At 57.1% G+C, this 25424-nt stretch overlaps 2 protein-coding genes across 8 annotated transcripts in view; both read left to right on the top strand.

Moving 5' to 3' along the window:
• Window positions 1–1023: 1023 nt before the first annotated feature.
• Window positions 1024–15446, top strand: LOC111152670 (unc-45 myosin chaperone A). 2 transcript variants are annotated; one of them, XM_022511224.1, is made up of 20 exons: window positions 1024–1238; window positions 1417–1578; window positions 1828–1864; window positions 2152–2327; window positions 5107–5199; window positions 5583–5750; window positions 6957–7125; window positions 7413–7583; window positions 9081–9252; window positions 9855–10155; window positions 10945–11039; window positions 11237–11378; window positions 11752–11892; window positions 12054–12181; window positions 12332–12398; window positions 12812–12925; window positions 13152–13267; window positions 14123–14240; window positions 14342–14497; window positions 14652–15446. In XM_022511224.1, the coding sequence occupies exons 1-20, from the start codon at window positions 1188–1190 to the stop codon at window positions 14907–14909; spliced, it is 2835 nt and encodes a 944-aa protein (XP_022366932.1). In that variant the 5' UTR covers window positions 1024–1187; the 3' UTR covers window positions 14910–15446. The 2 variants fall into 2 exon arrangements, with proteins under 2 accessions (XP_022366932.1, XP_022366933.1); XM_022511225.1 differs by having other exon boundaries at window positions 1151–1193.
• Window positions 15447–15893: 447 nt separating this feature from the next.
• LOC111152717 (RCC1 domain containing 1) overlaps window positions 15894–25424 on the top strand; it is a 22446-nt gene continuing 12915 nt past the window's right edge. The window contains exons 1-9 of one of the 6 annotated variants that reach the window (XM_022511297.1): window positions 15894–16054; window positions 17693–17897; window positions 17982–18378; window positions 18533–18654; window positions 20533–20631; window positions 20893–21060; window positions 21502–21531; window positions 22085–22258; window positions 23540–23568. In XM_022511297.1, the coding sequence (XP_022367005.1) occupies window positions 17723–17897; window positions 17982–18378; window positions 18533–18654; window positions 20533–20631; window positions 20893–21060; window positions 21502–21531; window positions 22085–22257 (1164 nt within the window). In that variant the 5' untranslated portion in view covers window positions 15894–16054; window positions 17693–17722 and the 3' untranslated portion in view covers window position 22258; window positions 23540–23568. Of the gene's footprint in view, window positions 16055–17692; window positions 17898–17981; window positions 18379–18532; window positions 18655–20532; window positions 20632–20892; window positions 21061–21143; window positions 22820–23539; window positions 23569–25424 lie in introns of those variants that run through there. The other 5 variants (XM_022511295.1, XM_022511296.1, XM_022511300.1 and 2 more) reach the window with 5 other exon arrangements.

Below are 25424 nucleotides of genomic sequence, written 5' to 3'. Positions count from 1 at the left end.
CTCTGGGGAGCGAGTGGGGAGGAAGGGAGTCTGCCCTTTTGATAAGGGCTGATCATTTTCACTCTCCAGAGGGATGGAATTGGGTGTGGGCAGACCATTCTTGCCAGTCTCCAGCCCCCTTGCTCCCCCCCCTTCAGCATTGGCCCACCACCCCCACTTGTGCCAGACCACCTGGGATGCTGATGGCCGCCGCTACCCCGGTTTTTTCTGTCCTCGGCTCTCGGATACCCCGGAGGAAGCCTACTGCTGCCACCTGCAGGCCGCAGGGGGCTCCTGCTGCACCCGGGCTGAATTTGAGGCCTTGTACCAGGTCAACCTGTCCGCCCTCCCGCCCCCACCTATCCTCAGGTGAGAACTCCAAGCCCCAGAACCCCCGGAACACTGGCAAACAAGCTCTGTTTTTCATTCCTGGGGCGGGAAGCTTGTAGCATACAGACGAGTGGAGGGGCAGACTTCGTACGGAAAATCGCCTGAATACACAATTACAAACAGTTCTGTGAAAGGAAGTTCAGGGGGCTGTGTAAGCGAGTAAACGGGGAGCCATTGCGTGCACTGTGGGGCTGGGGTCAGGTGGGACAGGTGTCAGACCGAGAGGATCTTGTAGTCCGTGGATTACATCCATTATAGTAGGGGTTTTCAAAACTAAATCTGTCCACGGATGGCTTCATGGCATCTGTGAGCCCCTGAATTTCTATTTACGAATTCTACATTGATCGGGGGAGAGGGGTGTCCCGAGCTTTCTCCGACTCTCAAGGGCTCTGTAACCGACAGGCTGCAGCAGCAAGAGCGCGGCTGGGGCCAGCATCCTAATACTCTCTCCTCTCCTACAGGGGTCGGGGTCCGCTCCTAGCCCTGGGCCTCTATACCCTGCTGCTCGTGGCCCTGGTGACCGCCGACCTCGTGCACTTCTGCAGCGGTCGGGGCGGGGGCCAGCGCCGGCGCCCCCGCCGGCTTCCCTCTCGGTCCTCCGCTGCGCGCCCCCTGCAGGTCCCAGTGGGAACAGACTAGGATCTGCCGCGCGGATCAGAGCCCCGCCCACCGGCGCGCTCTCGCCTTGCCCCCGCCCCTCCTCTGTCCCCGCCTCTGACGCAGACCGGGGCGGGGCAGCCGACTTCAGATTCCTGAGCGTGGTCCCACTCCGCCCCAGAGACTGCGCCTGCGCGCGCCCTGGACGCCGTCTGTCCGCGATGACTGTGAGTGGTCCAGGCACCCCCGAGCCCCGGCCGTCCGCCCCCGGGGTGCCTACCGGTCCTCCCGTTCCATCACCACTTCCCACCTGCTCTGACCGTACCCCGGCCGCCTCCTCCCCGTCTTGGCCCTCCATGGGACTTGCCCGTCACCCCCGGTCTCTTGTCTCCCAGCTCCCCGAGCCTGGCCTGAGCCCACCTCCAACGTTTCCACCCATTCCCTCCACAGGCCAGTGCGGTGGAGCAGCTGCGGAAGGAGGGCAACGAGCTGTTCAAATGCGGGGACTACGAGGGCGCCCTGACGGCCTACACTCAGGCCCTAGATCTGGGTGCTACGCCCCAGGACCAGGCCATTCTGCACCGAAACCGGGCCGCCTGTCACCTCAAGCTGGTGAGGGAGCCGGCTGCTCTTCCTCTGCCCCTCCTCTGCCCTGCCTGGGCCCGGTTTGACCAGCTTGCTGCTGTTTGGGTCCTGGCTGGATATTCACCTTCCCAGGCCACCTCCACTTACTTGTCTGATGTCTTTTGGGCCTCCGGGTGGTGGGGACTTGAGTGGCTACTAGAGCACAGCCCTGCTGCCTAGCTAGTGACCTGAAAGGAAGACGACCAGCCTCTCAAGCTGCTGCTCCTTTTCTTACAGGAAGATTACGACAAAGCAGAAACCGAGGCATCCAAAGGTAGGAGACTGTGGGCTGCGGTGTGGAGCTGTGGTGGGCAAGGACTCTGGGGCCACTGCACCTTCACATTTTCCTTTCCCTTTGGCCCCAGAAACACTTCTGCCTTCTCTCTTTCCCACTTCCTCGGGCGTTTCCTTCTCTGCAGCTACCCTCACCTTTTCTGAGGCTGGAAACTGAGTCCCACATCTGTCCCCCCACCTTCCTCGGGCCCTCGAGACCTTTCCCTACTGCTTTTGCCTGGAGACGGTGGCCTCATGGGTGCTGACAGAGCTCCCGTTTGTGCTCAGCCATCGAAAAGGACGGAGGAGATGTCAAAGCACTTTACCGGCGCAGCCAAGCTCTAGAGAAGTTGGGCCGCCTTGACCAGGCTGTCCTTGACCTGCAGAGATGTGTGAGCCTGGAACCCAAGAACAAAGTTTTCCAGGAGGCCCTGAGGAACATCGGCGGCCAGATTCAGGAGAAGGTACGTGAGTGACTGAGAGAGAGGCTTTGACAGGTGGTAGAGGGACACTGGTAAATGGATTTGGGCAAAGGATGTAAACACAGGAGATACTGATGCCAAACAAGCTTTTGGAATGAAGCTCAGCCTTGCTAGTGGTTAGGGAGAAGCAAGTGAAAATAACAGCAAGATGCTGTCTTTTCGGTGGTCTGTTCAGCAAACTTTTTTTTTTTTAACATTTTTTAAAAAATTTTTTATAAACATATAATATAATTTTATCCCCAGGGGTACAGGTCTGTGAATCGCCAGGTTTACACACTTCACAGCACTCACCATAGCACATACCCTCCCCAATGTCCATAATCCCACCCCCCGAGCCCCCCTCCCCCCATCAACCCTCAGTTTGTTTTGTGAGATTAAGAGTCACTTATGGTTTGTCTCCCTCCCAATCCCATCTTGTTTCATTTATTCTTCTCCTACCCCCTTAACACCCCCATGTTGCATCTCCACTTCCTCATATCAGGGAGATCACATGATAGTTGTCTTTCTCCGATTGACTTATTTCGCTAAGCATGATACTCTCTAGTTCCATCCACGTCGTCGCAAATGGCAAGATTTCATTTCTTTTGATGGCTGCATAGTATTCCATTGTGTATATATACCATATCTTCTTTATCCATTCATCTGTTGATGGACATCTAGGTTCTTTCCATAGTTTGGCTATTGTAGACATTGCTGCTATAAACATTCGGGTGCACGTGCCCCTTCGGATCACTATGTTTGTATCTTTAGGGTAAGTACCCAGTAGTGCAATTGCTGGGTCATAGGGTAGTTCTGTTTTCAACATTTTTAAAGTACATACACTTTGCTAGAAGAAGGGAGGCAGACGCTTAAGTGGCGGGATCGATCATGAGTGCTGTAGTTGGTGTATATTGGTACAGCTCCTTTGGGGAGTATGTGAACATAGCTCTTAAAATTTTAAATGATCGTATCCTGTGATCCAGTATGTTTATTTGCTGTCTCCCCTGAAGAAGCCTTGACCGTGTACACAAGCAGGCATGTGTATATTTATTTCAGCCTTGTTTTTTTTTTTTTTTTTTAAAGATTTTATTTATTATTTATTTGACAGAGAGAGATCACAAGTAGACAGAGAGGCAGGCAGAGAGAGAGAGAGAGAGAGGGAAGCAGGCTCCCTGTCGAGCAGAGAGCCCGATGCGGGACTCGATCCCAGGACCCTGAGATCATGACCTGAGCCGAAGGCAGTGGCTTAACCCACCGAGCCACCCAGGCGCCCTATTTCAGCCTTCTTTGTTGTAATATAAAGTTGGAGCTTGGCTAACTGCCTAGCGATAGGGGAATGGCTTAATAAACGGGGTGCTCCCCTTACTGTGGACCCCTGTGTCACAGCTACCAGGAGTAGGTAGATTTATAGACATCCATGTATAGACGTGGAAGGAGACTGCTTCTTAAATGAAAAAAGCCAAGTATGCTGTAACACATACGGGAGGATACTGTTCATGTTGAAATAATACCTCATGTGCACCCTCAAAACAGTACCATGTTTTCTTCTGTGGGCCCACTTGGGCGTGTAAATATGAAGAAAACTATTTTCAGAGATAATGCATCAGAATGGTAACAGCATGAGCCCTGGGGAATGGAGGGAGATTGATGTTTTTCAGAGCTACTGCTTCATCCATTAACTTCGTGATATAGAAAGAGACATTGTTTGCATAGTATATACGTTAAAAGTTACTTTAGGGGGCCCCTGGACGGCTCAGTGAGTTAAGCCTCTGCCTTTGGCTCAAGTCATGATCTCAGGGTCCTGGGATTGAACCCCACATCGGGCTCTCTGCTCAGTGGGGAGCCTGTTCCCCACTCCCACCCCCTGCCTGCCTCTCTGCCTACTTGTGATCTCTGTCTGTTAAATGAATAAATAAAATCTTAAAAAAAAAAAAAAGTTACTTTAGGAGAAAAGAGTCTAAAGCCCATCATGAACACAGCTCAGCTTAAATTAACCAGATCCCGTGATGTTACAAGGCTGTCCCAGTGAGAGCAGGGAATGCGCTGGCAGATGCCTTATAGAAAGGCTGAGACGTGGGAAGGCGGGTTGTTTCTGCTCTGTGCCGGCTCTGGTCAGCAGGAGCTGCCTAGAGCCCTGTGTTGAGATGGATGAGGAAGCAGGTCGGTGGGCCTAGCAGAGCACCCCATGCACGACTGATTGGTCATGTCTGCCATGGATGCAAAGGGGGATGCGGGGAATAGCACACATGCTGGGTATGTGCCACCGTCCATGCCCTGGGCCCTTGGGAGGGAGAGGGCTGAGGGTGATCTTGGTCCATCAGGTTATTTTTAAGTTTTCAGAATCCTAGAGCCCCAGGGAGCGTTCGCAGCTACCTCCTAACCTGCTGGCTCCCCTGCTGTGGGTGTCGGTGCCGGGTTGAGGGCCAGGGGCACAACATCCAGGCTGCCACGTCATGGATGGCTCCTCCGGGAGGGGGTGGCCTTGAGGCTCCCAGGGTGCCTTGCCTTCTGAATGGCACCGCCTTCGGCACTAGCGCCGCCCCTGCTGCCCGAGCGGGAAGTAGCTCAGGAGGGAAAACAGCCGAGGGAAGTTTGGGTGAAGCTGCCAGGCGAGTCTCTTCCTGCTCAGGGTAGCGTGGGATGAGCCCGCGGCCCAGATGTTCTAGCTGTGCCTCCTGAGGACACGAGCCAGGAGCGGGGACGAGCGGAAAAGAGCACACAGGGAATGCGCTGTCTTTGGCTCCAAGAGGGACCTCCCCCGTGCCTCACTGGTTTGTTGTAGGTGCGATACATGTCCTCGACGGATGCCAAAGTGGAGCAGATGTTCCAGATCCTGTTGGACCCACAAGAGAAAGGCACTGAGAAGAAGCAAAAGGTATATGTCTGGGCCGAGCGAGTGGGGGCGGAACTCCCACTACAGCCGCCCCCCTCCCCCCGCCCCCTGTCCCCTGCCCCAGCGGTGCCCTCGCCGTGAGCGGTGTTGGCCCACCAGCCGCTGCTGGCCTGCTGTGCTGCCCGGTGCTCCTCGGGTCATGCAGCCGGGCTCCCAGAGCCCGAGCGAGAACTTACAGGGCCTAGGGCCTGCGTGTGTCCTTTCCCTTCCTTACTGGAGGAAACCGAAGTTCACAGAGGTTCCATTTATGACCCGAGTCGCTCAGCCGCTGAATGGAAGCAGCGCGGTCCAGAGCTCCGGCTCGCTGCTCGCCCCAGCCCATGCCGTGGGTGGTGTCCACAGGATGTGCGCTTCCTTTGACGTAGGCTTCCCAGAACCTGGTGGTGCTGGCCCGGGAGGATGCTGGGGCTGAGAAGATCTTCCGGAGCAACGGGGTTGAGCTCCTGCAGCGCCTGCTGGACACGGGTGAGGCTGACCTGATGCTGGCGGCTCTGCGCACCCTGGTCGGCATCTGCTCGGAGCACCAGTCACGAGTAGGTGGGGCGGCGGGGCTGGCTACTACCACGGTCCGTGCACCCACCACCCTTCCACGATCCACTCTGTATTCCCAGAAGAATGGAGGCAGAGTACAAGGGGACATGTCATGAGAGGAAAAATTAAAATGGCTCCCAAGAAACCCATCATGATTTGGGATGAACTGAGGCTTGTAAAAAGTGAAAGCAGCCCACGGACACCCTGAGCCCATGCTTTCAGTAGGCTCTCCTGGAGCCAGCACAGAGACGCCTCGTTCGGACTCATTCATTGTGCAATAAAAGCAAGATCTTGCAAGGAAAGGGGCCCCCATCGTTCTCCAACCATCAAACTGATGTTTCCCCTGCAGGAGTGTCCTCCAGCCAGTGATGTGGTCAGTGATTTCACCCAGAACATCTGTACTCAGACAGGGACCAGATAGGGGGGGTTTGACCCTGAGCTGGTTGTCCGTATAGACAGCACATGTCCAGCATAGACACTTGTGCAAGAACAGTCCTGCCCTGCTGAAGTCCAGGCCGTACCTCTTACCTGAGCTGGCTGGACCCAGCGGAAGGGACCTGACCCTTGGTTCCTTTGAAGAGGCGCCCACAATTCCGAGATCAGGGATGGAGCTGTGGGATAGTCCATGAAAGCTCTTTAGGCCAAACCCAGGCTATATTTCTGGGTCTCCTAGAACTAAGAACGGTAAAACCACGTGAATTCCATCCACCTCTTTCAGCTTTCCTGCCCCTTTCAGGTGAGCCTCTGGGATATCCAGCTTAGAAATGGGATGGAGAGGCCCTGCCGTCCGTTCCATGCATGTCCACATCCCCATGCTGTAGACAGAGCCTCAGGGTCACCATTGGAAAGGAACCAGGGGTCCTTGGACCTGGGGTCATGGAGCTTGTCCAGACTTCTGGGGCTCCTTGTTAGGGAAACACAAACCAAAGCAGCTGTTCCTCGGGCCACAGTGTTCCTGTCTCTTCCAACAAGCTGAGGAGAGGTAGTGGTGGATTCCTCTGGAATGTTTCCCTTAGAAGCCTTTCCCGCAAATAATCCTGGCATTGCCCTGGGTCACACCCTCAGTCAGGCCCACTTTGATTCCCTTTGGAGCTGGTCCTTCCACCCAGATGTTTTCTCCCCTTCTGGCCACGCTCACACCCACAGTTAGGGATCTCTCTGGCTGCCCTCCACCAACGGGAGGCTCTGTCCCCCTTTCTCCCACCCAGACAGTGGCAACCCTGAGCATGCTGGGAACGCGGCGTGTGGTCTCCATCCTTGGCGTGGAAAACCAGGCTGTGTCCCTGGCTGCCTGCCACCTCCTGCAGGTTATGTTCGACGCCCTCAAGGAAGGTGTCAAGAAAGGCTTCAGAGGCAAAGAAGGAGCCATCATCGTGGGTGAGTGGAAGCAGGTCTGCGGTCCTTTGGGTGTTGTGATCATGGAGGGGAAGGGGCCAAGCCAGCCAAGCTAGCTCTTTGGGGACCAAACTGGCCACTACAGGTTGTTTAGGAATATGGCTTGGTGGCGGTATTTTACTCTAGATTGGAAGCCTGCAGAGAAGGGTACCTACAGCGAAGGCTGGAGCCCAGGAGTCCCCTTCCTGTATCCCCATGGCCTATTGGGGAGGTCGGGGTCAGGCAGGGCAGGGCCACCATGGGGTTCACTGACGCCTTCTCGTTGCCAGATCCTGCACGAGAGCTCAAGATCCTCATCAGTAACCTCTTGGAGCTGCTGACTGAGGTGGGGGTCTCTGGCCAAGGCCGGGACAATGCTCTGAGCCTCCTGATTAAAGCAGTGCCCCGGAAGTCTCTGAAGGACCCCAACAACAGCCTCACACTCTGGGTCATTGACCAAGGTAGGAGATCAGTTTTAAAGAGGGAGAAGGACACTGAGCGTATCTGTTACGTCTTGCTTAGGTCCTTGTTCCCGACCCTGTGTCTGCACTGAAGCATGTCCTATGGCCTGCACTGTGGTCTCAGGGACCCAGGAGAGACCCTTCAGCCATGCCCGTGTGCATGTGCGTGTGCATCGAGCAGGCGGGGAAGGCCGTCAGCGGGGAGGCTGGTTGAGCTTTCTGTATCTGAGGTGTTTCCCTGTGAGTGTGCATTACTTTGTACTTGGAGAAAAATACTTAGAAGTTTACTATATAAATTCACACCTCTTGGGACGCCTGGCTGGCTCCTCAGTGGAACACGCAGCCTTTTTTTTTTTTTTTTTAAAGATTTATTGTTTGAGAGAAAGCACGCTTGTGATGGAGGAACAGGGGAGAGGGAGAGGAAGAGACTCTCAGGCAGACTCCCTGCTGAGCACAGAGCCAGACGCAAGGCTCCATATCACGACCCTGAGATCATGACCTAAGCCAAAATCAAGACTCAGCTGCTTAACCGACTGCATCACTCAGGTGCCCCTGGAAGATGGGACTCTTGATCCTTGGGGTTGTGAGTTCAAGCCCTGTACTGGGTAAAGAGGGTACTTAAAAAAAAAAAAGAAATACATATGTACACATATACATACACGCACACGTATATAAATCAGTTCACAGTACTCTTTTTCCCTTTAAAAATAAATAAGGGGGGTGCCTAGGTGGCTCGATCGTTAGGCGTCTGCCTTTGGCTTTGGTCATGATCCCAGGGTCCTGGGATCGAGCCCTGCATCGGGCTCCCTGCTCAGCGGGAGGCCTGCTTCTCCCTCCCCCACTTTCCCTGGTTGTGTTCTGTCTCTCTCTGTCAAATAAATAAGTAAAATCTTTTTTTTTAAGATTTTATTTATTTATTTGACAGAGAGCACAAGTAGGCAGAGAGGCAGGGCGGGGGGAAGGCAGGCTCCCTGCTGAGCAGAGAGCCCCATGCGGGGCTCAGTCCCAGGACCCGAGATCATGACCTGAGCTGAAGGCAGAGGCTTAACCCACTGAGCCACCCAGGCGCCCCAATAAATAAAGTCTTGGCGCCCCAATAAATAAAGTCTTTTTAAAAAAAGTTAAATAAGGAAGACTTGGGAAAGGTCCTCCGTGAGTATGTGTATCGGGTGTTCATCTTTTGGTGTCCTCCTAATGCTGTGAGGCCGGGTGTTATTTTCCCCTTCGATGTTACAGAGGAGGAACCTCAAAGCCCCAGAGCACTTGGCCCCATGGGCAGGGCCAGCATGCGGTCCTCACTTCCGAGGGCCCTTCCTGACACCATGACTGTTTCTGGAGGCGGCGGCAGCCCCCCCCGGCTGTCTGAGCCTGCCCTACATGTGACTGTCCACGCTGTGTACCCTCATCTCCGGGAGGCCCTGCTTGCCCGTGCCCCTCCCAAAGAACCTCCTCGCTTTGCCAGCTTTTTGCTGCTTTCATAGCAGGGTGTCTTTTCAGGCCTGAAGAAGATTCTGGAGGTGGGGGGCTCTGTGCAGGGGGCTCCTGGAGAGCTTGCGGTGACTGCAAACAGCCGCGTGAGTGCCTCCGTGCTGCTCAGCAAGCTCTTTGATGACCTGAAGTGTGGCGCTGAGAGGGAGAATTTCCACCGGCTCTGCGAGAACTACATCAGGTAAGGGAGCCGGCCCGGCCCAGTGCCGGGGTTGCCAACGGGTCCACACTCCTCAGGGAGGGACAGCGATGAAAGGGTTTCAATCAGGACAGCAGCCTTAGGGAGGCCTTGCAGGGACCAAAGTGGTCCCAAGGCCCACTTCTTCTTCCAAAGTGGCCTTCCCAGAGAATGTTCTTTCTCCATTCTACACCACAGTGCATGCTCTCGGGCACGCACTGTGTGGACTGAGCCCTTTGGGGTGTCCGTTCTGACCCTGCAGTGCAGCACGACAGTCCTGCCCTTAAGGAGGTTCCAGATGGGCCTGAGGACAAATCCTGATATGAGCAGAGCAATTTTGGGTTGTAATAAGTGCAGGAAAGGAGCTAAATGGTGTGCGCGAGAGTGACCTAGGTCAGATACATGATCAGGGGAGGCCCAAAAGCCTAGCGAGAGAAGCTGTGCAGCCAGTGCCCAGCGGCATGGCCTTGCCGTCCCGGGGCAGCTTTCTTTGCTGTTCCTGCCCAAGTAGTGCAGATGCCTGGCCGGTGGACAGAAAGGGGGTGGGGAAGGAGAATCCCTTTATGCTGGCCTTTGTGTGACCGCTGTCACCCTGTGCCCCGCAGGAGCTGGTTCGAGGGCCAAGGGCTGGCCGGGAAGCTGCGGGCCATCCAGACGGTGTCCTGCCTCCTGCAGGGCCCGTGCGAAGCCGGCAACCGGGCCCTGGAGCTGAGCGGCGTCATGGAGAGTGTGATCGCCCTGTGTGCCTCTGAGCAGGAGGAGGAGCAGCTGGTCGCCGTGGAGGCCCTCATCCATGCGGCCGGCAAGGCCAAGCGGGCCTCGTTCATCACGGCTAACGGTGTCTCGCTGCTGAAGGACCTGTACAAGCGCAGTGAGAAGGACAGCATCCGCATCCGGGCGCTGGTGGTGAGCCGGGCAGGTCTGGGCTGGGCAGGCCAGCCTACAGGCAAGGGTGTTTACTGGGGGGCCAGTATGTGAGGGTGCGGCTCCAGCACAGCCTGGTGACAGTATGGGGTGTGCAGGGCCATGTCGAAGCCAGAGGCATGAGCCCTGGCTCCTTCTAACCACAGGGCTCATGGTCAAGTTAGGGAGATGAGCCTTGTGCAGACAGGACCCCCGAGAATGCAGGCCGGCACTTGCTGCCCCCTGGAGGCGGTGGGAGAAGCTCCAGAAGGACCGCTGGGCCAGGCTAGTTGGCCAGGCCGGTCAGAGGGGCCGTGTGGAAAGGCTTGGCCTCCAGGCGGCCCAGGTGCTGGAGCTTTGGGCCCTGGTTGGTCCCCATAAGCCTGCTGCAGCCATGCCCCTTGGGAAGGCTGGTCCTTCTCCTTGGGGCACTTAGTCCTGGGCTTCTCCATCCCAGAAGTATCTTCTCTTGCCAGAGACACCGGGCCTGTCTCCACACAGGTCTTGGCTCCACCCACAAAGAGCTCTCTGTATGGCACAGAAAAAAACAGAGCAAACCCAGTGCAGATCTGGGGGGTTGGGGTCCAGACCCAATGTGTGTCACCTGACCCCCCCCCCCCCACCCAGTAGCTGATTTGCTGCCAGATCTCTAGGTGGTAGCCTGGTAGGGCTGTGCGTGGCCTGCAGAGGGCCCGGCACCATGTCAGGGAGAGGGTCCATGCCAGGTGCAGAGGAGCCCAGCCCCACCTCCATCCCTAGAGACCAGCGGCTGGTTTTCGCCTCTTCCTGCAGGGCCTGTGTAAGCTCGGCTCGGCTGGAGGGACAGACTTTAGCATGAAGCAGTTTGCTGAAGGCTCCACTCTCAAACTGGCCAAGCAGTGTCGAAAGTGAGTTATTTGGTCGCTGTGGCTCCCGACCGGACCCGTCAGCTCGGCCTTGAGAGAAAAGTGTGGGTGGAGGGCGGGGCCTCCTCTCTACCCTGCTGTGCCCCAGGCAGACCCTCCTGAGTCCTGCCATGTGTGCTGCTTCGTGTGCAGAGGGGACACGCCCCCGTTCCGATCCCCACTCCCCCGCATGTCCCCAGGTGGCTGTGCAATGACCAGATCGACCCGGGCACTCGGCGCTGGGCCGTGGAGGGCCTGGCCTACCTCACCTTCGACGCTGACGTGAAGGAAGAGTTTGTGGAAGATGAGGCTGCCCTGAAGGCTCTGTTCCAGCTCAGCAGGGTAGCTCCTGGGTTCCGCTAGTCATCTGGGAACAGAATCTGGGATTAGAATTGACCAGGCTTTCTTGGCAGGTCTTGGTCAGTGGCGCCTGTGACGCCGGGGCGGGAGGGCTGGGAGCCCGAGGGGCCGCTCTGTGGCCTGGGCCTCCGGGGCTGCACGAGCAGCGTCGGACTGGACAGTGTCTCTGGAGCAGTTAGGGAGGTCGCAGGTGTGAGCCCCCAGAGTCTGGGGCCAGGTTGGGCCTGGGAGCTTCCCCCATTCATCCTGGCGCCCCAGTGGTCCAGCCGAGGGTAGACTTGGAGGCCTGGGCGGCATTTGTCCCATTCTGCTCTGTCCCCGGACGGCACCCCGACCGCCCCCGTCCTGCCTGCAGTCCGAGGAGAGGTCGGTGCTCTTTGCGGTGGCCTCAGCGCTGGTGAACTGCACCAACAGCTACGACTATGAGGAGCCCGACCCCAAGATGGTGGAGCTGGCCAAGTACGCCAAGCAGCACGTGCCCGAGCAGCACCCCAAGGTGAGGGCGCCCTTGACCCGGGGCACCTGCAGCAGCCTCCCATCGAAGCGGGTTTCTTTCCCTCTGTATTCACGTCTGTCGGTTTGTGCCGCGAGGAGGGCCTCCCTCTCCCTGTCCCGTCAGCCGGGCCCCTCTGCTAAGCTAAGCTGCCTCCTTCCCAGGACAAGCCGGCTTTCGTGCGGGCTCGGGTGAAGAAGCTGCTGGCGGCGGGCGTGGTGTCGGCCATGACGTGCATGGTGAAGACCGAGAGCCCCGTGCTGACCGGCTCCTGCCGCGAGCTGCTGTCCAGGTGAGCCGGCCTCAGCACCGCCAGACCTCCGAACTCGGGAGCAGAGGAGCAGCGGGGCCACCTGCGGAGCCGCTGGCCGTGACCAAGCCCGGGCCCGGGGGTGTCTGCGGCCAGAGCCGGCTCCCGCCCACCCGCGCCGTCTCCCCGCAGGGTCTTCCTGGCGCTGGTGGACGACGTAGAGGACCGCGGCACGGTGGTGGCTCAGGGCGGGGGCAAGGTAAGCTGGCTTACAGACTCCTTCCCGAGGGTCTAGAAAACATGACTCAGCGGCTGCCACACCAGTGACGAGGCCGGAACACAGTACGAGGGACCCGCAGGAACGTGTTCCTGCCGAGTGAGCGATGCTCACGGGGGCGGGTCTGTGCCCCTGGAGATCCTGACTCTCTTCCTTTCTCCTGCGTGGCCCGGGGCCCAGCACAAGCCGCTGCTGGCCCTTAATAAGTGTGTGTGGAGGAGTTTGGGCAGCTTAAGGAGAGGCCTGAGGGGGGAAGAGGGTCTGGGGCAGGGAGTGTCACAGGCCTGAGGGAGGAGAGAAGTGAGTGCGCCACCGTCAGTGCTCGGGGGCTGGTGCTTTGGGCCTTACCCTCCAGGGCACATCTCAGACCCTGGCGGCTCGGCTCGTCCCCACAGGCTCTGCTCCCACTGGCGCTGGAAGGCACTGACGTGGGCCAGACGAAGGCAGCGCAGGCTCTTGCCAAGCTCACCATCACCTCCAACCCAGAGATGACTTTTCCTGGCGAGCGGGTGCGTGTCTTGTTGTCCCAGCCCTGGCCTCTCCCCTACCCCGCACTGGGCCCTGATGGCCTCTGACCTGGGCTCTGGCTCCTCCTTGGGACGGACAGGAAGTGGTGGCCCTACTGAGGCCCGGGGTGGCGAGGGCAGCCTTCTCTCTGGGAGTGGCCTCTCACCTCCGGGTCGGTAGGGATGGGGGCGGCGCAGGTGAGCGCCCTGACAGGTGGCTGTACCGCAGATCTATGAGGTGGTCCGGCCCCTCGTCTCCTTGTTGCACCTCAGCTGCTCAGGACTGCAGAACTTCGAGGCACTCATGGCTCTCACGAACCTGGCGGGGATCAGCGAGAGGCTCCGGTAAGGTCCCCGGGACAGCACTTTCCAGTTTGAAGAGCTGTCTTCGGTCACGGCTTGACTTGAGCCTCACAGGCCCGTCCTTGTACCTGGGGAGGCAGGCCCTGAGGTCTGACTCGTACCGCGGTCCACCAGTGGGCGAGGCCTGGGGCGGTGATGGTGCGCGCCCTGGAGTCCGACCGCCCGGGTTCGCATCCTGACTCCACTGGTCGCTAGTGTGTAACACAAACAAGAGCTGCTCTGTGCCTCAGTTTCCCCTCTGTGGAATGGGATGGGCACACTCCCTCCACACTACAAGGAGTGGTAGTGAGCGATAAATGAGAAAATACACACACAAACCCCGAGTACGTGGCACCTGGCTTTCTCCCAGGAGTGTGGCCAAGTGGTACGCGTCCACTGTCACCGCAAACGGTGACATTGGGCTCCCTGTCCGCACTCAGCTTCAGTTTCTTCTTCTGCAAAATAGTGATAGTAAGCATACCTGCGCCTTCACCATAGGGCCATGGTGAAGATTAAGAGAGTCCAATCCTTGGGGCAAATAATACATTATATGTTAATTAGAAAAAAAAAGAAGTCCAAGTTCTGAGTCAGGTACGTGCTTAAATGTTAGATGTTAGCATCCCTGTCAGCAGCCCCCTGGGCTCCGAACTCCTGCTGTAGAGCCGTTTTCCATGGTCCCGTGCTATGTCCTAGGCCTGCTGAAGACGCTGGAAGCCACCGCAGTTCATGCCTGGTGCAGGAGGGTCTATGGTGCCCGGGAGATCCTTGACCTGGGGCTCGATTGTGTGGGAACGCGGGGATGGGGGAGGCAGAGGCGGGAGCGCTGAGGCTGCTGACCCCTCCACCGCGGCCCCGCAGGCAGAAGATCCTGAAGGAGAAGGCCGTGCCCATGATCGAGGGCTACATGTTCGAGGAGCACGAGATGATCCGCCGGGCAGCCACGGAGTGCATGTGCAACCTGGCCATGAGCAAGGAGGTGAGGGCGGCCGGGGGGGTCACGACAGGTGCGTGGTGGCACCCGTGCCCCACTTGGCTCTGCTGCAGCCTGCTCAGTCCCCTCCTCTCCTGTGGCCTCAGGTACAGGACCTCTTTGAAGCCGAGGGCAATGACCGGCTGAAGCTGCTGGTGCTGTACAGCGGTGAGGACGACGAGCTGCTGCGGCGGGCCGCGGCGGGGGGCCTGGCCATGCTCACCTCCATGCGGCCCTCGCTCTGCAGCCGCATCCCCCAAGTGGTCAGTGCCTCTTCTTGGCCGGGAACGGGAGGCGGGTCTGGAACGCCCTGCATGGCCCCGGGTTGGGGGACATCCCGGGACACACGGGAGTGCTCCGGCCAGGTTTGAGCCTGATGCTCGGTGGTGACTGGCGACGCTGCCCTGTTTCCCGCAGACCACACACTGGCTGGAGATCCTGCAGGCCTTGCTCCTGAGCCCCAATCAGGAGCTGCAGCACCGGGGTGTGGTGGTGGCACTGAATATGGTGGAGGCCTCGAAAGAGATCGCTGGCACCCTCATGGAGAGCGAGGTGCTGGAGATCCTGTCGGTGCTGGCTAAGGGCAAGGAGAGCCCCGTCACCAGGGCTGCTGCAGCCTGCCTGGGGAAAGCGGTGGAATACGGGCTTATCGAACCCAACCAGGGTGGAGAGTGAGGGCCTGTCTCATGCACACGCGCGCTGCAGCAGAGGAGGACGGACACAGCTTTGGCTGCTGCGGGCTGGGATGCTGAACACTGGCCTCTCCTCCCTAGCTGCCCCCTGATGTCCTCTGCTGAATCAGGGACCACGGGCAGTCACGGCCCTGCTCTGCCAGCACTGCCTCCTGCCTCACGCAGCAGGGCCCTTGTGTACTACTGTAGACAGCTGGGAATCTGGCCCGCACGTTCCCGGCCTTGGGAAGGGCACATCCAGCAGCCGCACCAGCTAGGAGCCTCACCTGAGCCTTCCAGCGGGACTACCCCGACCCTCTAATAGAAAGTATGTGGGACTCAAATGCGCGCCCTGTCCCTCAGCAGGGACCAGGCTGTGGGCCAGTCTCTGGAGCGGGACCCAGTCTGGCTGTGTGCGCAGCAGTTAGCTCTACGGAAGGAATCCTACGGATTCCTCACCCCGGGGCCTGCTGAGTGCTGTCTAGTTCTGTTGGAGGATCAGGGTAAACCTACGAAGCTAATAAAAATCTATTCAGTCGTGTGGGAATCAATGGCTTTGGACTCCTCAGTGCTGGTCCTTCAACACTCTTGTCTTTGTATTGAGAGTTCCCAGTGGCCTGCACTCGGGCAGTGCTCTGCATCTGGGGCCTGCTCTCCCCTCGAGGAAAAAATCCTGTAACTGTCCTGGTGACAACAAGAGCTCCACCACCTGCCGGGGCGGAGAGCCGCGAGAGCTTGCTTCCGCTCTGGGAGCGAGAGTGAAGCTCATTGGCTCGCAGAGATGAGTGACAGGCCCCGAGCCAATGGAAGGCCAAACTCGCTGAAGCGCCCGCCTAGGACAGCCACTTCCTGTGGGGCCTGAGTCCCTCTCGTGCGGGTCGTGAGCCGTGGCCGTGCCGGGCTGAGAGGAATGGCGGGGTGCACGCGTCGCCGCGGTCGCTCCTCGCCAGCTCTGCAGCTCGGATTCTAACTCGAGCTCCGCGGCCCCGTCCGGCCCACCTCTGCCTCGGGCCCGCGCCCACCGGAGGTTGCCCGACCTCACAGCCGAGGCTGCAGCGGCCCAGCGCAGGCCCTAGGGCCGGGTCGACCTCGATCGGACGGGACACGCGGCGGACGGGACGGGCGGCGGGCGGGACTGCGGGTACAGAGGTGGGTACGGAGGTGAGCACCGCCCTGCGGCTGCCCGCCCCGGGCGGTGACGTCACCGCCCTCGCCGGCGATTGGCCCGGGGAGGCTGCGGCAGCCAATGGGCGCCTGGCCCGGGCCGCGGCTCTTCAAACCTTTCCTCCGCGGCGATTGGCCGCGGGTCCCTGGCGGCTACCCTGCATCCCTGCTTTTCCTCCCTCGTGACTGCGGTTCGGGAGTTGCTGCCCGAGGAGGGTGGAGGGCACAGGGTCAAGATCAAAGGTCAGAGGCCCCCTTGGGTCGGGACTGGGCTCGGAAGGGGTTAGGAGCCCAGGTCCAGGTCAAGGAGCTTTGCAGGGACCCCGAACGGAAAAAGTGGTGGTGCTTTTGTAACCGCGGGACTGTATGTCATTTACATGTGAACTCTCTGGGTGCAGCCAGCCGTCTCTCTTATCCGCCGAAAGGACGGCATCAGTAAATGCTTGTAGAACGAATAAGTGACTAGGTGAGGTCCAGCTGAAATTGTGTATAGGTCTCTTGAGAACCAGTAAGTACCACTGGACTTTCTTTTTTTTTTTTTTTTTTTTAAAGATGTTATTTATTTGTCAGAGAGAGAGAGTACACACAAGCAGGCAGAGAGGCAGGCAGAGAGAGAGGAGGAAGCAGGCTCCCTGCCGAGCAAGGAGCCCGATGCGGGACTCGATCCCAGGACCCCAGGATCACGATCTGAGCCGAAGGCAGTGGCTTAACCCACTGAGCCACCCAGGCGTCCCAACCACTGGACTTTCTAAAATCAACTCTAAGCCCTGCATTAATAAGCCAGTACTTAACCTTGTGCCCATCGTGGTATGGGCCAGACCTGAACTGTTTATTTCCATCTGTTCCACACGGTTCTACAGGGTATGTACAAGCGGCACCCTCTCCTGTCCCGTGCCTTTGTAAAACTGAAGAAACTGAGTTGCACTCAGAAAGCTTAAGTGATGGACCAAGGACACGGGCACCGCTCCCTGCAGAGGGAAACACGTGAACCCTGGGGCTGGCCAAACCTGCACAGGGCGCTGTCTCCCAAACGCTCTGTTTTGTCCTGGTGGCAAGAGCACTGTTGTATGGAGTCGGTGGGCCTTGATTTTAGTCCTCTGCCCCTCTTGGTCCTGAGTTGTGTTTGTGTAAGGGTTACTTTCTCTAGGAGTCTCTTCTGTCAAATGGGGGTAATTCTGGTTCCCAAGATGACATGGGATAATGAGCCTGACCCTGGGAGTTGGAGGTGCTCAGATCCTAGGACAACGTCTAACGGAGAGGACACTTAAGTACCTGGGGCCCAGTCTGTGGGGCAATGAGCTTCCCTGAGCTAAAGGGAAAACAGGGCAAGAGTCCCCATTCTAGGCAGCCCAGAATCTTCCTCAGTCTGGTGGGATTCCTTTTTTTTTTTTTAAGATTTTATTTATTTATTTGACAGACAGAGATCACAAGTAGGCAGAGAAGCAGACAGATAGAGAGAGGTGGAAGCAGGCTCCCCGCAGAGCACAGAGCCCGATGTGGGGCTCGATCCCAGGACACTAGGACCATGACCTGAGCCGAAGGCAGAGGCTTTAACCCACTGAGCCACCCAGGTGCCCCGTCTGGTGGGATTCTTAACCCTGTTCCGCCTCCCACCCCATTCAGGTGGCGGCCAGCAGAGGGCGCGACCCGAGCATGGCCGAGGAGCGCCGGGGGTCCTGGTTCGGCTTTGGTTTCTGCGGCTTCGGGCAGGCGCTGGGCTCGGGGCGCGGGCGGCAGGTGCACAGCCCCGAGCCGCTGGAGACACCGGGCCCGGGCGCCGACGTCTGCCGCGTGAGCGCCAGCTGGAGCTACACCGCCATCGTGACCCGTGAGCGCCCCTCTCCGCCCCACTTCCGCCCTCGCCCCGGGTGCGTGGTCCTGCCGCCCCCCAGCCAGCCCTCCGCTCCCGCAGGTGGAGGCCAAGTGCAGCTTTCGGGCGCGGCCGGCGGCGCGGCGGGCGGCTGCAGGGACGCGTGGGCCTCGGAGGCGCTCCTCGTGGTGCTGCGCGCCGGGCCGGCAGTCGGGTCCCGGCCGGAGCTGCAGGCCTGGGCGCCGGGTTCGGCGCTGCGCGGGGAGCCCCTGTGGACCCACACGCTGGTGTCGGAGGCCGAGCGGGAAGACGCCGCGGGCGGGGAGCCCCAGGCCCGGGCGCTGCCCCTGCTGCCCGGCGCGCGCGCCTACGTGAGTCCGCGGCCGCCCTTCTACCGGCCTCTGGCCCCGGAGCTGCGGGCGCGCCGGCTGGAGCTGGGCGGCGAGCACGCCTTGCTGCTGGACGAGGCGGGCCAGGTGTTCTCCTGGGGCCAGGGCAGGTGAGGGGGGCGGGGCCGCGGGCGGGGCGGGGCGGGGGCGGATAAACCTGGCCCCCGAGTGGGAGGTGAGCGTGGGAAGTGGCCGTCTGGGGACCCGTTTGTGTGACTGGGGCAGGAAAGGGAGGGGGACCCGCTTGGGCTCTCCCTCGCTCAGGCACGGACAGCTGGGCCACGGGACTCTGGAGGCTGCGCCGGAGCCGAGGCTGCTGGAGGCGCTGCAGGGCCTTCCCATGGCTGAGGTGGCCGCGGGTGGCTGGCACTCCGTGTGTGTGAGCGGTAAGTGACAGACTCAAGATCTTCTAGGCTCCAAACCTTCTTCCCCCCTCTTCCAGTGTCGGCGGGTGGTCTAGCCAGACCTCCTTCCAAGTGCATCCCATGTTAATCCGCCTGCGGTTCAGGGCTCCTCGGCGCCTCTCAGATTCAGCCCTCTCTCTGCCCCGCCATGATGCGCTCACACCCGACTGCTGCCCTTGACTTCTGTTGCTGGGCTCCCGCCTCTCCCATCCCTCCGCCTCCAGCCGGGGCTGCCTTCCCAAAACACTCTGCAAGGGCCCAGGAAGGGGTGGGGGGCAGCTGAGCTGAGGAGAACGGACAAGAAAGGATGCAGGGGGTCAGGTGGCTGTGATGTGCGGCACACAGTGGCCCCACAGATGCCCACAGGGAGGAGGATGGGGGTGAGAGTGAGCCCAGAACGGGGACCTTCGTTTGGGATCCTACGTCCGCCGCCCTGGCAGGCCACCCAGCTGCAGCCGATTCCCAGGCTGTCGGGTGAGGCTGGGAGCAGGTGGTCTTTGCAAGGGTCTGCACCTGGGGCTCTGGCTGGGCTCTGGACGCTTCTATCCCCGGGGGTGGGGGCAGCTTTAAAAAACATGTGCCTACACCACCACCCCCCTAGTCTCCTGTCATGAGCCTGGCTTCGCAGACAGATGTGAAAACTAGTGGGCTGGAGGGAAGGGAAGACAGGACTAGAAACAGCTAGATGGGAAGTCTCACACTTCAGGAAGTTTTGAGTCCGTGACCGTGTTCGGAGCACAGACGCTTGAGACCGGACTTCCTAGGTTCAGATCATCACTTCGTCCCTTCTAATCTCGGGCAGAGCACTTCGCCTCTCCGTGCCCCCCGTTTTTTCATGAATAAAATAAGCATGTTGTCATATAGCTCTCTGTAGGGCTCTTCTGAGAATTGAATGATTATATTTGAAAAGTGCTTAAAATTCTGGCACCAAGTAAACACTTGATAAAAATTAGCTGCTGTCATGGGTGGATTTTTACAAGAGAGGCAAGGAAGGTCAGAGCTTCCAGAAGAAGCCTCCGGCGGGGCCTGTGGTGGCCGGGGCTAAGGAAGGGGGTGTCGTGGGCTCAGTGGGTTTGAAAGGGAGGCCGTTGGGAATTTCCAGGGATGCATTTCTGAAGCATGTGTGGTTGGGTGTTCCTCGAAAGGGAAGCTTATGTGAAGCGACTTCCCAAGGAGCTGGAGACCAAAGAGAAAGGCCCACAGGTCCAGCTTGACAAGAAACGGTTTACTAAGGGAGCTTCCGGACTCCTGTTGGGCGGCTGCAACGGGGCTGTGACTGCACCCCCTTCCAGTCAGACCTGCTTTTATAGCCCTAGCGTCTGGGATGCCGTGCTGGGGGCCACCCAGGAGGAGAATGTTCGAGATTAGTTCTGTGTTGTCCCAACTCCAGAACAGATCCAAGGACCTTATGCCTCCAGGGCGTTCTTAAGGGTTGTTACTTGTGTGATTTAAAAAGAGAAAGTGTGTCCAGGGGCTGTTCTCACGAAGGCTTCATTCGGGTCTCCGAGCTGTCGTCATGGCAGCTTTGTGCAAGGTGGCATTTGTCTGGTTCACACGTGGGAGGTGGGGAGGGGGCAGTTTAGCAACAAAGGGAAAATGCAACTGGAGAGGAAGGTCCAGGAGACTCTGAAGAAAGGATGACAAGGAAGGCACCTGAGGGGGGAAGGGAGCCTGTAAGACCGGAAAGCTGCTGGGGCCCGCCGGAGGCACTGCCCGGCGTGTCGCCTTGGGCAAGGCAGGCGTTAGTCATCCCCGGGGAGCCGGTGGTATACAAGGCATTGGGGTGGATTCAGGGGGGCTTAGGAAGGTGACGGTGCCATTCACAGTCTGTTTAATGGGTGCCCTTTGTCTCTTTTTCAGAGACGGGGGATATTTATGTCTGGGGCTGGAATGAATCCGGGCAGCTGGCCCTGCCCACCAGGAGCTTGGCAGAGGATGGAAAGACCATTTCCAGGGAAGGTGAGGGTCCGTCTTCCTCATGTGTTTCTGTCCTTCCTGCCTCCTGGCCACATGCTGGCCGAGACCTTGGAGTGCTTGGAAGGGACATGGGTCGTCCTTGGGACCCCAGGACCCCCTGTGGGACTCTGGGCTCTGGGGAGGCCTGGGGTATGGCAGGGCTGTTGTCAGCGTCTGCAGCCCCCCCACCCCCCATGGCTAAGGTGTAGCCAGAGCTCCGCCTAGCCGTCACCATCCCCCCACTCTGTCACTGCTTCTCTGAAGCCGGCTGGCCGAGCGAAGGTGACTCCGACGTGAGGACAGTGGGGAGTGAGGACGGAGCCCCGGCCCCCTTCATAGCCATCCAGCCCTTCCCCGCTTTACTGGATCTGCCCTGGGGCGCGGAGGCAGCCCAGGCCAGCTGTGGCTCCCGGCACACGGCGGTGGTGACAAGTGAGTAGGGCTGGGCGGGCAGCAGGAAGTCCCTCCAGCCCGTCCCTTAGCTGGCGCCGCAGAGAAGGCTGTGATCCCCTCAGAAACCTGTACTTGAGGTGTCTCCAACAAGCACTGAGTGGCCGCCTCCCTCCACGAAAACAGCCCCAACCTCTGGGGCTTGAACAGGTGCCCCCCCAGCTGTCAGGCCGCAGTCCCTCCTCCTGCTAAGACCCCTGAGCCGCTGTGAGAGGGCAGGCCCATCCACTGGCATACGGGAAGGTAAACCTCTTGCACCCGGATCCTTTCCCACCCCGGCCGCGGCTGCGCGGAGACCATTGTTGAAGGTGCTGTGCTATGCCAGGCAGAGCTCGGGACACTTGGAAGGTGCTGGCTGAGGACTGTGGCAGGCCACGCTAGACAACTTCTTGTGACAGCCCCTTACTGTCCTTCTGGTTGTAGGGACTGGGGAGCTCTACACCTGGGGCTGGGGTAAGTAAGAGGTTTGCTTGTGTGATGCTTAAGCCAGGGGAGGAAGGGACCAGGGCATAGAGGGCCTGAGCCCTGGGACGTCTGGGACGGAAGTGCTGCGGGCCCTGGTCTAGAACAGAGCCTGGCACTCGGAAGTCCGAGACCACACAGGAGGGAAGTGGATGCTAGTGCTCCCTGTGGGTCTCTCTGAAGAATTGTCTCGAGGGAGTACTTAGGCCGCATTTAGGACACATCTGTTGGTCTGACACTGGGGAGGAAGAAAAGTTAAAAATCTGTGTTCTGAGTGTCTGGAGTTCGGAGCAGAGAACCTGGAACACCGTCTTGCCTGGTGTGGTTGGTGGCAGCCGCCTCTTGGGGACCTGGGGTGGGGGGGGGTCTGCCCGGCCCCAGAGGCTCTGTGGCGCTGGGCTCCTGAATTCCCAGAGCAGACCGCCCGGAGTGGTGGGTTAACCCTGCACTTTGCGGGGCGGCCTGAGTTTTTTCCTTCCTTCCTGGAGGGCAAGAGCCCCAAGGCCCAGAGGAGAGGATGGCCAAGGGGCTCCCTTCACTTTAGGTAAATATGGACAGCTTGGCCACCAGGACACGACCAGCTTGGATCGGCCCCGCCGTGTGGAATATTTTGTAGATAAGCGACTGCGAGTCAGGGCCGTGAGCTGTGGGCTCTGGAACACCTACGTGTATGCTGTGGAGAAAGAGGAGAACGGACAGCCGCAGCCACGGGCGTGAAGTGAGCGTGCACTAGAATAGATGATACACTTACACCCGTGAAGCACCCCCCCAGCCAAGGAAACCACTGCCGGCCCCCTGGATGCCCCCCATTTGCCCTCCCCGCCACAGCCCTCCTGCCCTGCCCTAGAGCTCGGTCTTCAACTTCGTCCTCATGTTGGACACACCTAAAGAGCTTTGGAAGGGCATGGCCAAGGCCAGCACGGCAGACACCATGAAATCTGAAGCCCTGGGTGGGGAGCCTGGACGGGGGTAGATCATCAAGCTCCAGCAGCCGACCCGGGTGATTTGAGGTCGTGCGGAGATTGGGGACCAGCAGGGGTCATCTTGGTCATCTTTCCTCAACTGTTTTCACTTAGGATTGTACCACTGCGTCGGTATTCGGGAGAGTTTGTTTGCTTTGGATTTTATGTGACTAGAGTCACTCTGTGGCTGTCCCTTTGTGTCGTGTTTCTCCTTTCAACACAATATGATCATCCGTGTTGTGCTCTGCAGTCCATTCATTTCTACTGTCCTGCCGTATTCCGTTGTGTGAATATACCTTGTTGTGTATTCTTCTGTTGGGGTCATTTTTCCTTTTATTGAGTTAAAATACACATAAAAGGGGCGCCTGGGTGGCTCAGTGGGTTAAGCCTCTGTCTTCGGCCCAGGTCATGATCTCAGGGTCCTGGAATCGAGCCCCGCATCGGGCTCTCTGCTCAGCGGGGAGCCTGCTTCCCCCTCTCTCTCTGCCTGCCTCTCTGCCTACTTGTGATCTGTCAAATCTTTAAAAAATAAAGTACACATAAAAAATGTACCGTCTTAACCATTTTTAAGTGTGTGTCTCAGTATTAAATTCCCATTGATGTGCAACCGCCGCCGCCATTGAGCCCTGGGGCTCTTCTCATCTTGCACAACTTGTTACCTGTTAAACAGCCACTCCCCACTACCCCTGGCCAACACCATGGTACCTTCTGTCTTTCTGATTTTGACTATTCTGAATCCTCATTTGTGTCACTAGCTTATGTCACTTAGCTTAAGGTCCTCAGGGTTCATCTGTGTTGTAGCAGATTCCAGAATTTCCATTGCAGCACTGACCACATTTTGTTTATCCATTCATCGGTTGATGGGCGCTGGCTTGGATCCAGGTTTTAGCTGCTGTGAATGATGCTATGAATCTAGGTGTGCAGATGTTTCTTTGAGACCCTGTTTCCTGTTCTTTTGGGTATATATTCAGAAGTGGAATTTCTGGGTGATATGGTAATTCTATTTTTTTTTTTACCTTTTTTTTTTTTTTTTTAAGATTTTATTTATTTGACAGAGAGAGGATCACAAGTAGGCAGAGAGGCAGGCAGAGAGAGAGGAGGAAGCAGGCTCCCCGCTGAGCAGAGAGCCTGATACAGGGCTCGATCCCAGGACCCTGAGACCATGACCCGAGCTGAAGGCAGAGGCTTTAACCCACTGAGCCACCCAGGCGCCCGGTAATTCTATTTTTAATTTGTTGACGAGCCTACGTACTGTATTCTGTGGAGGCTGTACCGTATTTAATTCCTACAACAGTGTATAAGGTTCCAATTTTCCCATAGCCTCGCCCAATACTGGTTGTCTGTTTTTCTCCATAATGACCATCCTAATGAGTGCAAGGTGCTATCTCCCTGTGGTATAAATTTGCATTTCCCTAATGTTCAGTGATGTTGCGTGCTTTCCATGTGCTCATTGGCCTCATAGATCTACTATGGAAAAATGTCTATTCAAAGGTTTTGGCTGTTTTTTGAATTATTCGTTTTTGTTGTCGAGTTTTAGGAGTTCCATATGTGTTCTGTATATTAAATCTTCATTAGATATGTGATTTTGAAATATTTTGTCCTGTGGGTTGCCTTTTTTTTTTTTTTTTTAATTTTATTTATTTATTTGACAGAGATCACAAGGAGGCAGAGAGGCAGGCAGAGAGAGAGGAAGGGAAGCAGGCTCCCCGCCGACCAGAAAGTCTGACACGGGGCTCGATTCCAGGACCCTGGGATCATGACCTGAGCCAAAGGCAGAGGCTTTAACCCACTGAGCCACCCAGGCATCCCAATGTGGGTTGCCTTTTTACTCTGTTAACAGGGTCTCTTGATATAAGAAACAAACAAAAAACTTTAATTTTCATGAAGTTCAACTTGTTTTTCCTTTGTCATCTGTGCTTTTGGTGTCCTATTAAAGAAGTCATTGCCAAATCCAACATCATGAGGCTTTTGTCCTGTGTTTTCTCCCAAGAGTTTTATTGTTTTAGGTCTTACATTTAGACCCTTGACCCATTATGAGGTAATTTACATGTATGATATTAGTTAAGGGTCCAACTTTGTTCTTTTTTTTTTTTTTTAAGATTTATTTATTTATTTATTTGACAGACAGAGATCACAAGTAGGCAGAGAGGCAGGCAGAGAGAGACGGGGAAGCAGGCTCCCTGCTGAGCAGAGAGCCGATGCGCGACTCCATCCCAGGACCCTGAGATCATGACCTGAGCTGAAGGGAGAGGCTTAACCCACTGAGCCACCCAGGCGCCCCCAACTTTGTTCTTTTGTGTGTGATTGTCCAGTTTTCTGTGTGGCATTTGTTGAAAGGACTGTTCTGTTCCTACTGAATGGTCGTGGCACCCTTGTCACAAATCATCTGACCACATATGCAACAGTTTACTTCTGGGCTCTCTGCTCTGTTCCTTCAGTCTGTATGTCTGTCCTTATGCCCGTGCCACACTGTTTGATTACTGAAGCTTTCCTAATAGTTTTCAAAATCAGGAAGTGTGAGTCCTCTAGTTTTGTTTTTCTTTTTCAAGAATATTTTGGCTATTTGGGGTCCCTTGAGATTGCCTATGAATTTTAGGGTGGATTTTTCTATTTCTGCAAAAAAAAAAAAGTCATCGGGATTTCGATAGGGATTATATTGAATCTATAGTTCACTTTGGGTAGTGTTGGTATCAATAATATTATGTCTTCCAATCTATGAACATGGGATGTATTTCTGTTTTCCATTTATTTATGTCTTTGTTTTCAGCAGCATTTTGTAGTTTTCATTGTACATGTCTTTTACCTTGGTTAATTCCTAAGTATTTAATTCTTTCTGATTTTATTGTAAATGGAATTGTTTTTATAATTTCCTTTTCATATTGTTCATTGTTTGCCTATAGAAATGCATCTTTTTTTTTTTTT

This window comes from Enhydra lutris, unplaced genomic scaffold, assembly GCF_002288905.1.
Source record: "Enhydra lutris kenyoni isolate GAN:26980312 unplaced genomic scaffold, ASM228890v2 scaffoldscaffold29, whole genome shotgun sequence".
Lineage (NCBI taxonomy): Eukaryota > Metazoa > Chordata > Mammalia > Carnivora > Mustelidae > Enhydra > Enhydra lutris.
This window is presented reverse-complemented; position numbering and strand designations above follow the sequence as displayed.